This window comes from Elgaria multicarinata, chromosome 12 (genome assembly GCF_023053635.1).
Source record: "Elgaria multicarinata webbii isolate HBS135686 ecotype San Diego chromosome 12, rElgMul1.1.pri, whole genome shotgun sequence".
NCBI lineage: Eukaryota > Metazoa > Chordata > Lepidosauria > Squamata > Anguidae > Elgaria > Elgaria multicarinata.
This window is the reverse complement of record NC_086182.1, coordinates 9384816-9398546: the sequence shown is the minus strand read 5'-3', so window position 1 is coordinate 9398546 and position 13731 is coordinate 9384816. Positions and strand designations below refer to the sequence as shown.

General features: G+C 46.1%; 1 protein-coding gene across 1 annotated transcript in view; it reads left to right on the top strand.

Moving 5' to 3' along the window:
* TACC1 (transforming acidic coiled-coil containing protein 1) overlaps positions 1 to 13731 on the top strand; it is a 75073-nt gene that overhangs the window by 49325 nt on the left and 12017 nt on the right. Inside the window, exon 7 of the mRNA XM_063139286.1 lies at positions 13157 to 13215. Within this exon, the coding sequence (XP_062995356.1) occupies positions 13157 to 13215 (59 nt within the window). The remainder of the gene's footprint in view (positions 1 to 13156; positions 13216 to 13731) is intronic.

Below are 13731 nucleotides of genomic sequence, written 5' to 3'. Positions count from 1 at the left end.
TCTGTGAGACCCAGCCAACAGCCAAGATCTCACGTGAGTTCTGGCAAGATTCAAGATGGCCACCGTGTGGGGTGGGTGATGAGAGCAAGGTGAGTGATTGGGGGCTGCGTGCAACAATGCAGCCTCCAGCATCCCACCCCCCAGCGCAGAAGAAGCAGAAGCGGCAGCAAGAAGAAGCAGAAGCAGCAGCAAGAAGAAGCAAGCAGGAGGAGGAGAAGATAGAGGAGGAGGCAAGACTGAGGTTTGTGTGTGAGAGAGACTGTGGGGATGCATGGGGTCTTTGAGTGAATGCACGTGTGCATGTATGTGTGTTTTTGGAGTGAGTGATGCTGAGTGTGTGTATGTGTGTGCATGCACACTTGTGCTGACAGTGTGAGTGTATTGATGTCTGAATGGGATGCCTGGTTGTTTGACTGAATGAATGTATGTTTGTAGTGGGGGTGGCTGTAGTTTTCTGTGACTTGGGGGGATGATTTGGAGACAGAAAAAGTCCTACAGCTCCCAGCATGTCCCAGCCAGCATGTTTACTTCTAAGTAGACATGCATGGGGTTGCACAGGGCTCTTTTTAGGGTTAAGGTTAGAACTAGGTCTGAGAGAAGTCAGCTTGAGTTAGGGTGCAATCCTATAGACAGAAAAAGTCCTACAGCTCCCAGCATGTCCCAGCCAGCATGTTTACTTCTGAAGAGACATGCATGGGGTTGCACAGGGCTCTTTTTAGGGTTAAGGTTAGAACTAGGTCCAGGAGCTTGTGCTTTTGCGAAGTTAGGTTGAGTTAGGGTGCAGTCCTATAGACAGAAAAAGTCCTACAGCTCCCAGCATGTCCCAGCCAGCATAGATGGCTTGGGCATTCTGGAAGTTGTAGGACTTTTTTTCTGTCTGAACAGGCAGAGAATTGAGCCCAAGGATGGTAACAATATATCATAGAATCATAGAATAGCAGAGTTGGAAGGGGCCTATAAGGCCATCGAGTCCAACCCCCTGCTCAATGCAGGAATCCACCCTAAAGCATCCCCCACAGATACTTGTCCAGCTGCCTCTTGAAGGCCTCTAATGTGTTAAGGTTCCTATGGACAAATAAAAGAGGACGTATTAAAAAAGGGAAGAGTGGCATGAATATTGCAATCCTAGTTGCTTTTTATATATGTATATGGCCTGTATAGGTTGGTCTCAAGGTGGCTTACGTCTGCACAAAAGCAAAACATAGAATATCAGAGTGTAATTGGCACCAAAGTTACCCCCAAAAAAGCACTAAAATACAGAGTCCAGTCAGGGGATAGTCTCATTGAAATTGGTTGGGCTTTCTTCTGAGGAAGCAGGTGTAGGATCACTCTATAAGTCTTTGCACTGCAATCCTGGAGTTGTCTAGTAATCATTGATTTCAGTGAGACTTAATCCCAGGTAAATGCGTATAGGGTGTTCCATGTTGCCATCATGACTAGTAGCTGTTCACAGATTCCTTCTCTTCCATAACTATATTGAATTCCTTTTTAAAGCCATCTAAGCTACTGTACTTATCACTCACTCCCAATATCTAACTATTTTTGCCTTTTTCATACTCTTTCTCTTCGTCGTCATCTTTCACTTAACCCCCCCCCTAAATAATTAACCAGTTGTGGGGGGGGGGATGACCCATCAATTGAAGATGAGTGGAGGCAAAGGACTATTCCGCTTTGGACAGCAAAATGTCTTGGGCCAGCCCTGGCAAGAGCTGGCTATAATTTAGATACTGAACAACATGCATTGGGTTTCCTAGGTGTACAGGGCCCAGGTGTCTCAGGCAGGATCTACACTACTGTTTTCATAGAATCATAGAATAATAGAGTTGGAAGAGGTCTATAAGGCCATCAAATCGAACCCCCTGCTCATTGTAGGAATCCACCTTAAAGCATCTCTGACAGGTGGTTGTCCAGCTGCTTCTTGAATGTCTCTAGTGTGGGAGAGCCCACAACCTTCCTAGGTAACTGGTTCTACTGTCATACTGTTCTAACAGTCAGGAGGTTTTTCCTGATGTCCAGCTGGAATCTGACTTCCTGTAACTTGAGCCCATTATTCCGTGTCCTGCACTCTGGGATGATCGAGAAGAGATCCTGGCCCTCCTGTGTGTGTCAATCTTTCAAGTATTTGAGGAGTGTTATCATATCTCCCCTCAGGCTTCTCCTCAAGGCTAAACATTACCTCTGTTTCCTCTCCCCTCCGGGACACTCATACCTCTCCTGTCTGCACCCTCTCTCCCTCTTCTACCCCACACATAGGGGCATTTCTCTCTCTTCTTTCCCCAGGGCTCCCCCTACACCAATCCTCTTCTTCTGCCCTTATTTTATTTAGAGTATTTTTATTTAGAGTATTTTTATCCCGCACCTCAGCCTAAAAGGCTCCCGGAGTGGCTTACAATTGATCAGTAAAGAAGACTGATGTGCCCTTGTGACGGTTTCCCATCCTCTCTTTTCTCCTTCATCTCCTGTCTTCTGCCAATAGCCCCTTCGCGGCCTTCCAGAGATGCCCCTACTTCCAGATCTCCTACACTCCCCCAAGTTCTCCAAATCTTGCCAGCCAGCCCTCTCTTACGCTAGGCTCGCAGCCACCCCTCGTCCTCACTATATTCACCCCAGAAGTCTCTCTCCTGGACCTCGTTCCAAATTCTTTGCTCAGCAGCACACAGGGCAATCTTTTAAAATCATTATTAGGGCATTTGATGTATGGTGTATTCTCTGTATGGTGCTGGAACTTAAGATGACACTCATTGTTGTTAATGTGATAGAATCTGTTTTAAATGTGAATCTGTTTTAGTAAGTTTGGATTAGGTCATTATCTGATTAAATTTAAAGATGGTGAAAATTGACTGTATCTTTATATATGCCTGGTTATCACTACAGCAAAAAAATAGTATTCAGAGTCTCCATTTTAAAATGTGTGTTTTTAAAGTACAGATTACTTGTTAATTAAGAAAAATACAGTTTACTTCAGTTTTCGTTTATTTTGTTTGTTTGATGAATGAAAAAAAGTCCTTTATTACTGTATATTTAATCAATGTTTACCTTAAAAAAAAATCCCTGGCTGAACCCCCTAATGAAATGTGCTGCGCACGCCTATGCCCGCCATGTAGGTGGTTGGCAGGACCAAGAAGCAGCAGACCCTTTGGAGGGGGAGAGCGCCGTCCTTCCCATACTCTGCCGCCTGCTGCACCCACATCCTCTTGTTTCATCGTAGGGCCGGCCCAGAGTTCACCCTATCTCTAGTCTGGACATTGCAAAGATTCCCTTCGGTAATAGAATGAAGCTTTCTGAATGATCGTTTGGGACTTCAGAAAAGTCCAGCCTGTTAATTCTTGAAGGCAGGGGTGTGGAACTTCAGGCCCGTGGGCCAGGCCTCCTGGAGGTGTGTGTGTGTCAATGGAGCCCTCCAAGATTCCCCATTTGATTTCCCAGCTTTTATGCAGATTCTTCCCCCCGATACAAAAAGCTTAAAATTCCTTTCCTAAGGTTTTATTGCGGCAGAGATGTGAGCTAAAATATGATGGTGTTAGATATTCAAGCGGCGAACAGGTTGTTGGTGAAGTTTTGTTAGGAGCTTTGAGCAGACGATGAAACTCCTACGGGTAGTTCTCACTACCTCTAAATCCGCCTGTGCTGGCGTTTAGGTGCCGCTCCTGGCTGGCATCCGCTGGCATCCTCCTTTTTTTAATTTTCAGCTGATGCACTTAAACGTAATTAAAGCCCAGGTGCCAGGAACATCTCATCGTTGCAGCTGTCGCCATTTGCTTCTTGCATGCACCGTTTATCACGGAGCGTTAAAAGAGCCGTGAATGTCGCTTTTCGGGAAGAAGAAACCACGCTCTGTGCCTTGATGATCTCTGCGACTGACCACAGCAGGCGCTTGAGTCGGGGTAGTTTATAGAAATTGAGTGGAACAGGTTTGGCGTTTGCAAGGCCCTTTTATGCCTGTACCGCCCAGGAGAATTTCACCGAGCAGTTGGGGGAGGCCAGTGCTCAAGGACCAAGTCCCGTGTTGTGTCCGAAATCCGGCTGCGTGTGTGCGAGAACTCTCTCTTCTCCTTCCCTTCCCCATTGAAAGACAGTGTTGTGTAGTGGTCAGAGTGTTGGGCTGGGAGTCAGGAGACCCAGGTCTTAATCCCCACTCGGCCATGGAAGCTCACTGGGTGGCTTTCGGCCAGTCACAGACCCTCAGCCCAAACTACCTCACAGGGTTGTTGTTGTGAGGATAAAAGGGGGAGGATTATGTACACTGCCTGGGGTTCCTTGGAGGGGAAAAAGGCGAGATATAAATGTAATAAATAAATAAATTAGAAGCTCCTGAGATCCTGACTGCCTCAGCCTTGCATATAAAGTAGCCACACGTACGCCAGGCCCTGATGGTTGAAAATCGGGCTGCAGAATGGCAGCCAGGGGCTTTAGGATCTCCCCTCAGGATTCCCAAAAGTCAAAAGGCCCTGTTCGTACAGTATTTTTATTTTATGCACCTGCAGCTTTTCATTTTTTTAACACGCACCCCCACCCCCACTCCGGGTATATAGTCAGTGCATAGAAGGGGAAGTGGGACCTTGCCTGCTGCCCTTGGGATCTGTGCTCTTGGCAGAACTTCTGAAAAGGAGTTCTTACGCCGGGGTGGATGACACACCTGTTTCCTTTGGCAGCATCTGCTAAGGCATTGACCAGGAACCTTAGGCCCCAGGGCCAAATCTGGTTCTCCTGAGGTTCCAATCTGGGCCTCTGGGCTTCTCCACACGGCCACGCTTCCTTCACTCCCGGCCTTCCATTGTTGGCTGGTTTTCCGACTTTTGTAGGTATTTTTCTTCCATTCTAAAAGGTGGCAATACCTCTCTTAAGGCGTAGTTGCTGGCAAGAAGAGTTTTACGTTATAATACACTGTATTTTTGGCCCTGGACCTTTTGCCTTCAGCCCAGCCCCTACCAGAATATGGCCCTAAAGATCTCCAAAATTGAATTTGGCTTTCAGACTTAAAGCGGTTCCCCAACCTGCTTTCTGCTCTAAACAGACATGACTTTAAATCCATATCTAACAGCCACATTTTTTTATTATTGTTATTAATATTGAGTAGGCACAGGGGAAGGGGGCTTTTAAAAGCCCCCTCACCGCCCCATGCTAAGGTTCTGAACTGGAGCAGCGACTGTGCCCGTAACTCCAGAATAAAAATGAACTAAAGACATGGCTGATAGATACGGATTTATAGCCCTGTTTGTTTGGGTCCTTCCGTCAACCGCATTGAGTGCCTTAGAGTTTCCTTGGCAGACCAGTCGACGTGGAGAAGGGTTCCTGGGAAGCAGACGCTTTGGAAACTGTGTTAGCCCCGTGGCGGAGTCCACTGAGATTGTGAGGCATTCTGAGGCCTGTTCCCCATCATTTGCTTCCAGCTGGAGACGGCTTTTATTTGCTCAGCAGATAAGAATAGAAGGGGGGAGATGTGAAACATTTACTTCAGTCAGCTTTGGTTTGTGTGAGTCTTGCATTCCTGTCATTCTGAGAGGGAAAACAGCTGCTGTTCGGTACCGCATACAAATATCTGCAGGGTGTGTGATGTGTCCCATTCCGCAGAGGTGCCGCCTCAAGAGATGGGGCAAAATGACAGCTGTTTTTCCTGTAAAGCACCGAAAAGTACTGTGTGTGTGTGTGTGTGCGCGCGCGCTTTAGGAAGAGGAGAGCAAAAAAAGAAGGCGACGGCATGCTGTCCAAGGGTTTCCTATTTTATTTATTTATTTATTTTATTAATTACATTTCTACCGCCCAATAGCTGGAGCTCTCTGGGCAGTTCATGTAGGGTTGTCAGTTTATTTGTAGGGTTGTCAGTTTATTTGTGTGGCGAAATTTGCAGGAAATCTTGTTCAGTGGTGGTCCCGGAGATGTTTTGTTTGCCTGAGGCAAACAAACCAAACAGCAGTCTCTGTCCTACCTCATTGAATCATAGAATAGTAGAGTTGGAAGGGGCCTATAAGGCCATCGAGTCCAACCCCTTGCTCAGTGCAGGAATCCCCATCAAAGCATGCCTGACAGATGGCTGTCCAGCTGCCTCTTGAATGCCTCTAGAGTGGAAGAGCCCACCACCTTCCTAGGTCATTGGTTCCATTGTCATACTGCTCTAACAGGAAGTTTTTCCTGATGTCCAGCTGGAATCTGGCTTCCTGTAACTTGAGCCCCTTATTCTATGTCCTGCACTCTGGGATGATCGAGAAGTGATCCTGGCCCTCCACTGTGTGACAACCTTTCAAGTCTTTGAAGAGTGCTATCATGTCTTCCCTCAGTCTTCTCTTCTCCAGGATAAACATGCCTGGTTCTTTCATTCTCTGCTGATAAGGCTTTGTTTCCAGACCCCTGATCATCCTCATTGCCCTCCTCTGAATCCCCTCCATGGGTTATGATCCACAAGGAGGTTCTCCTGCGCGTACCTCGTAGAAATGAAAGGATGCTGAGCCTGTGCTTGCATAGGAGAACAGCTTGGTGGATTGCCACTGCACCAACCCCCACCCCGCCCGCCACGCCCCAGGGCTTGGAATCTGTCCCTCCTGCCCTCTCCCATCTGTTAACAGCCTGTAGACCTGCAATTACTTCATTAGGATAGAACTATAATTATGAAGAAATATAATACGTATATCCTGCCCTCCTTTCGAAGGTCTCACGGAGGACCTGTGAAATAGGTCAGGTTGAGACGACGAACGACGGGCTGGGTTGGCTGAGCTGGGATTTGAACCCAGGTTTTCCCAGTTTAGCATAGCTCCCGCTGGAAGCGTGCCAGAATAGCCAAAAGCAAAGGGGCAGGCAAAAAAGATATTCAGGTCAATGAAAACAATCCCAACATGTTTCAGATTCATAGGTACCTCTTCAGGGCAATTTCATATAATGTTTGTGCCAGTCTCCCATGCCCTCCTATGCTTCGTTGAATTAAGCATTGTTTTTACCTACTGCAACGTAACAAACCCTTACACTAGGCCCATCGCATAAACCCTTTTTAGGCCAAGCGCCACCACTTGAAAACCTGAGTGAGGGTTAATTAAAACCTTTCCCCTAGCTATGAGGGGAACAGATTTTTAATACAGGTTCTGCTCTAAATATACTGTGGGCATCATATGGGGTGGGTGTTTAATAACTGTAAGGCAGGTAAATAATGCCAAGCTGACACATGGTATTTGGTAGCTCACAAAATAATAATAAGTTTATTGTCATTTAAAAACTTTAAATAAAAATATAGTACTTTCAGTCCTGCCTAATCTAAACTCTCCACACACCAACCACCTCTCTCTTTTTACACCAATCCTAAGACCCTAGAACAGCGGTTCTCAACTTGTGGGTCGGGACCCCTTTGGGGGTCGAACGACCCTTTCACAGGGGTCGCCTAAGACCATTGGAAAACACATATTTCCGATGGTCTTAGGAAACTGTATTGACTGAACTATGTCATGTATCATCTTTTGTATTATTAAAGCTATTGTTATGTATTATTTTCATTAGCAAACCATCCCATGACAATGAATCGTGTAGAGAAGAACGAAAATAATTTTATGGTTGGGGGTCACCACAACATGAGGAACTGTATTAAAGGGTCGCGGCATTAGGAAGGTTGAGAACCACTGCCCTAGAATCTAAACTCTACTTACTTTACAAATAAAACCCACAAGCAAGCAAAACCTAAAACACACTCTCCCACAAACTCCCAACACACTCCTTAAATACTCCTCTTCCCCCCTACCTATGACATCATAAACCACACCCACTCAGTTCTAACATTCCCTACTTACCAGACATACTAATTCAGACATATACAATATAATCAGTTGTGGGGTAACGCCACACCTACTCCTCTGCTTTTAGCTTTTATGGCCTTCCTCGTGGGGTTCTCTTTCTGATAGCTTTGGCCCCCTGGTTTAAGCCTCCACTGCCTCATTGTAGAGCAGTGGAGTGCAAGGTCTGGTTTTCCAGATGTTGTTGGGATTAGATGCCCATCAGCCCTGGTTAGTGGCGCCAACAGTAAGGGGTGAAAGGAGCTATAGGGCAAGATCCATGCTGATTCCTTTCGTCCCCTCTTGATTCCCTTCTGTAAGTATTGGGTCCTGCCAATTCCATTGCGCAAACGGGACCCACCGCTTACGCAAGGGAGACTTAACAAAAAATCTAAAAAATCGGATTTTTTTTATTTGAATCAGATTTTTTTTATTTGAATCGGATTTTTTTTAATAAAATGCTTTTTGAGGAAAAATCTATCTAAAGATAGTTTTCTATTTAAGATACATTATAGTCCAAACGTTATTCGTCATGAAATAAGGATTTGTTTTTAATTATTATTATTATTATTTATTTATATAGCACCATCAATGTACATGGTGCTGTACAGAGTAAAACAGTAAATAGCAAGACCCTGCCGCATAGGCTTACATTCTAATAAAACCATAATAAAACAATAAGGAGGGGGAAGAGAATGCAAACAGGCACAGGGTAGGGTAAACAGGCACTGGGTAGGGTAAAACTAACAGTATAAAGTCAGAACAAAATCAAGTTTTAAAAGCTTTAGGAAAAAGAAAAGTTTTTAGCTGAGCTTTAAAAGCTGCGGTTGAACTTGTAGTTCTCAAATGTTCTGGAAGAGCGTTCCAGGCATAAGGGGCAGCAGAAGAAAATGGACGAAGCTGGGCAAAGGAAGTAGAGACCCTTGGGCAGGCGAGAAACATGGCATCAGAGGAGCGAAGAGCACGAGCGGGGCAATAGTGTGAGATGAGAGAGGAGAGATAGGAAGGAGCTAGATAGTGAAAAGCTTTGTAGGTCAACAGGAGAAGTTTATATTGGATTCTGAAGTGAATTGGAAGCCAATGAAGAGATTTCAGAAGTGGAGTTACATGGTCAGAGCGGCGAGCCAAGAAGATGATCTTAGCAGCAGAGTGGTGAACAGAAACCAGCGGACTGATGTGAGAAGAAGGAAGGCCAGTGAGAAGAAGGTTGCAGTAGTCCAACCGAGAAATAACCAATGCATGAACAAGAGTCTTGGCAGAAGAGGCAGACAAAAATGATCGAATCCTGGCAATATTATACAAGAAAAAACGACAGGATTTAGCTGCTGCCTCAATATGAGGAATAAAGGAGAGCGAGGAATCAAATATAAAGCCAAGACTACGAGCTTCCTTGACTGGAGTAAGCGTAACATCATTGACAGTAAGAGAGAATGAGAGATGAGGAGAAGGTTTAGGAAGAAAAACAAGCAATTCAGCCTTTGCCATATTAAGTTTCAAACGACGATGAAGCAACCAAGCTGAGATATCTGAAAGACATGCCGAGATACGATCGTGAACATCAGGAGAAAGATCCGGAGATGAAAGATATAATTGTGTATCATCGGCATACAGATGATATTGGAGGCCATGAGATTGAATAAGATTACCCAAGGGCAACATGTATAAAGAAAACAACAACGGACCAAGCACCGAGCCTTGCGGAACCCCTACTGAAAGGGGAAAAGAAGAAGACGAGCTGCCATTAGCCAACACACTGAAAGAGCGACCTTCTAGATAGGAGGCAAACCAGTTATAGACAGAGCCACAAAATCCAAGGTCATGAAGGGAATCTAAAAGAAGATCATGATCAACCGTGTCAAAGGCTGCAGTTAGATCAAGGAGAATAAGAACGGAATAATGGCCTTTAGACTTGGCAGTAAGAAGATCATTGGTAATCTTAGTAAGGGCTGTTTCAGTGGAATGCAAAGGACGGAATCCAGATTGAAAAGGATCCAGAGCAGAGTTACTAGAAAGAAAATCAAGACAACGAGAGTAGACCACACGCTCCAGGATCTTTGAAACAAACGGCAACAAAGAGACAGGTCGGTAGTTAGACAGAGATAGCCTATCAAGAGTAGGTTTCTTGAGAATAGGAGAGACTGTAGCATGTTTAAAAGCAGAAGGAAATGAACCAGAGGACAGAGAAAAATTAATAATATGAAGCAAGGAAGGGAGGATAGCAGGGATAAGATTAATAAAGACGCGAGAAGGAATCGGATCACGAGAACAAGTGGAAGGCTTCGAAGAGCGCAGTATTGTAGACAGTTCATCAGCTGAGACCGAAGGAAACGCAGAGAAATTTGCAGGAGGAACTGACAGATGAGGAACAGGAACTGGAAGAGGAGCAGAGCTGGCCAGATCAGAGCAAATAGTTTGGATTTTAGCATTGAAAAAAGAGGCAAAGTTATTAGCAGACAGAGAGGCGGGGAGAGATGGTGGATTAGGCTTCAGAAGAGAATTGAAGGACGCAAAGAGCCGCTGAGGATGCCTAGCATTTGACTGGATCAACGTTGAGTAATATTGCTGTTTGGCCAATGAAATGGCAGAAGAGAAAGAGGAGAGTACAAATTTGTGATGGACAAAGTCCGCCCAGTCCCTGGTCTTACGCCAAAGGCGTTCAGCTGCCCGGGAACAAGAGCGAAGGTAGCGGAGGAAAGAGGTGAGCCACGGTTGGGGTTGAGAAGGGCGAACTATCCGAGTTGTAGATGGAGCAAGATTATCAAGAGTTGAAGATAAGGAGGAATTAAAGAAGGAGACAGCTGAGTCCAAGGAGACAGCCGAAAAGACAGAAGGAAGAGAGGAGGCTAGAGACTGAGAAAAAGCCTCATAATTGATAGATTGCAAGTCACGACGAGCGAGAAGCGGGACGTGAAGGAGGAGGATTATGAGTAATATTGAAAGAAACTAGGTGATGATCTGACAACGGAAAGTGAGCAGTAGAAAAGTCCAAAACAGAGCAATTCTGAGTGAGAACAAGATCCAGACAGTGTCCAAGGGAATGTGTGGGTACATCAGACCAAAGCTTAAGATCATAAGAGGAAGATAATGAGTGAAATCGTAGAGCTGCAGCGTCTTGAGGGTCATCCACATGAATATTGAAATCACCCAAAATAAGAGTAGGACAGTTATCAGAGAGGAAAAAGGACAGCCACGAATCAAAATCAGAGATAAATTTTGAGGACGAGCCTGGGGGGCGATACAGAACTGCAATCTGCAGTCGCAATGGAGCGAAAAGCCTCACCACATGTACCTCAAAGGAGGAAAAACAATGTGACAGTGGAATGGAAAGAGGCTGGAACTGGCACAAACTAGATAATAAAAGACCCACACCACCACCCCGACCCTCTGGGCGACTAGTGTGAGAGAAAGAGAGTCCTCCAAGAGAGAGGGCAGCAGAGATGGCGGTATCATGGGCAGGAAGCCAGGTTTCAGTAAGAGCAAGGAGGTGGAGAGACCTAGAGATAAACAAGTCCTGAATGACAGGGGCCTTAGAAGCAACAGAGTGGCATTATGTAGCATAAGGCTGTATATTCATGCAATGTTTAAATTTTTTGGTAAATGAATTCCATTAATCCATTCACAATGTCATGCTCTTCCAGAGGTTTCTGTAAGATTATTGGGCAATTTTTCTATATAGAAGATATTATCACAGCTGCTTGGTTTTACAGTTCTCAAAACTGTGAATCTGTGTCTGCAGAGATCACAATCCCATTGTTCCTTTGCAAATCTATGTACACAGAATCAACCCCTAACCTCTTAAGTGCTAAGTTTCAAAAAATTCAATGAATAGAGTGCACTTCGGGGGGGGGGAGTCACATGATTAAATCGAGTCTTTCTGAGTAGTGATTTAAATCGTGATTTAAATCAAATCCACCCTGGACTTAACGCTTCCTAGGGGAAGTCCCAAAACAAGTGGAAATGCTCGTCTCTCTAAGGAGGGTGGCCGGTGGAGCCCCCTTATGTGAGCTCTGCTGACCTGCCTCCTTCCAGAAACAAGCATTTCCGCTAGTTTTGGGCTGCCCCAGAAGCAAAAGGCTGCTCTTGCGCAGACGGTGGGGACTGCTTGTGCCATGGAATTGCCGCGACGGAAAAGAATAGGTGGGGACAGAGGCGGCCCGATGGATTCTGCCCATAGTCCAACAGCATCTGAAGTTGCTTCGCCCATTGTTGTTTCTCTCTCAGAAATGGAGGGACACAGGGACCTGCAGGCTTGTGTCCCGTAACCAGTCATCGCTCCCTGGGACTTATACTTGCACGATGCAAGTATTTCTAGACATATACATTGGTCAGTGGATATTTTAGATGTGCATTAGAAAAATATAATGAGTACTCGGACCAAGAAACCTGATGCCCTCCAGAACATCCTCAACTCCCAGCATCCTCAACTCTCAGCATCCTCCAGCCCAGCCAACCAGGTTGGGAAAGGCTACTGTCTTCTAATAAAATCTTGGCTGTAATTCTGGAAATAAATAAATAAGATAGCACTTTTGGGAAGTCGACAAAGCTCAACGACGCAGAAGGTGACTGCCAGAGAATCAACCTCTTGGATCTCGGCCATGTTCCTTCTGTAGGGTTTTGGCAGTGCAGGTGACATTCCAGAGGCCTGCAAAGATCTCTGTGCATCTTGTGCAATAGTCTAAGCAGCTTTGCACAGCTGGAGGGGAGAAGGTTCCCAGCATTTTCCCCTCTACCAATGAGGGCTGGTTCACACATGCACATTCATTGTTTGATGACATCATCGAGTGATGATACACATGTTTGAATGAAGTTATTGGAGACCGAAGAGCCCAGCTGGAGCTTCTGCATCCCCCAGGTTTCCCATAAACGCTACACATCCGACAGAGGCAGTTCGCACATTCAGTTTCTGGTCGTTGGGTGTTGAGCTGTCGAATGACTAAACATCAAGCAATGTACGTGTGTGCATGAATTGGGGTGGGTGGGAGGCGAGGAAGGGAGACCACAGGTCACTGCTAAAGCACATGGGTTGCACGCACACAGTGCCAAGTTCATCCCCAGACCTCTGCAGTTAAAAGGAACAAGCAGCAGGTGGTCTACCTGCTACGGCCCCTTAGGGAGGGGCCATGGCTGCATGATGGAGCGCGTGCTTTGCCAATTTCGACCTGTGGCATCTCCAGGTAGGGCTGGAAAAGACCCTGCCTAAAACCATGGAGAGCTGCTGCCAGTCAGTGTTGACAACACTGAGCTAGATGGGGGCAACAGTCTGACTCAGTATAAACGCAGCTTCCTGCGTTCCTATATTCCTATGGGCCTGCCCCTTTCTCCTCCTAGTAACTTCCCCACGGAGGCTCCTGCCTTCAGAGTGTGTAACCCGCTTGTGTTCTTTCTTTCTTTCTTTCTTTCTTTCTTAGGTTCTGAGAAGGACCCGCCATGCAGTCTGGCTGAGAGGAGCAACCCCAGCGATGTCTTGGTAAGTGCAAGTGCAGTTTATGCCCACCCCCCAGTGGCAAGATATGGGGCAGCTACTGCGGTGCAGGCAGCTGAGGGCGTTCTTCACCTTGATGGATCAGAGCCTTTCAACAACAGGGTTCCTTCCTTCCATCCCTTCCTTCCTTTGCTTCTGTACAGCTTTAGAACCTGAGAAGAGCCCTGCTGGATCAGGCCAAGGGTCCATCTAGCCCAGCATTCTGTTAATCCAATGGCCAACCAGCCATCGACGGGAAACCCACAGACAGGACCCGAGTGCAACAGCACCCTCCCACCCATGTTCCCCAGCAACTGGTGCACACAGGCTTACTGCCTCGGATACTGGAGGTAGCACACAACCATCAGGACTAGTAGCTGTCGATCGTCTCCTCCTCCGGGAATTTATCCAACCCCCTTTGAAAGCCATCTAAATTGGTGGCCATCACTTCATCTTGTGGTAGCGAATTCCATAGTTTGACTATGTCTTGTGCGTTCTTTTATCTCTCCTGAATCTCCCACC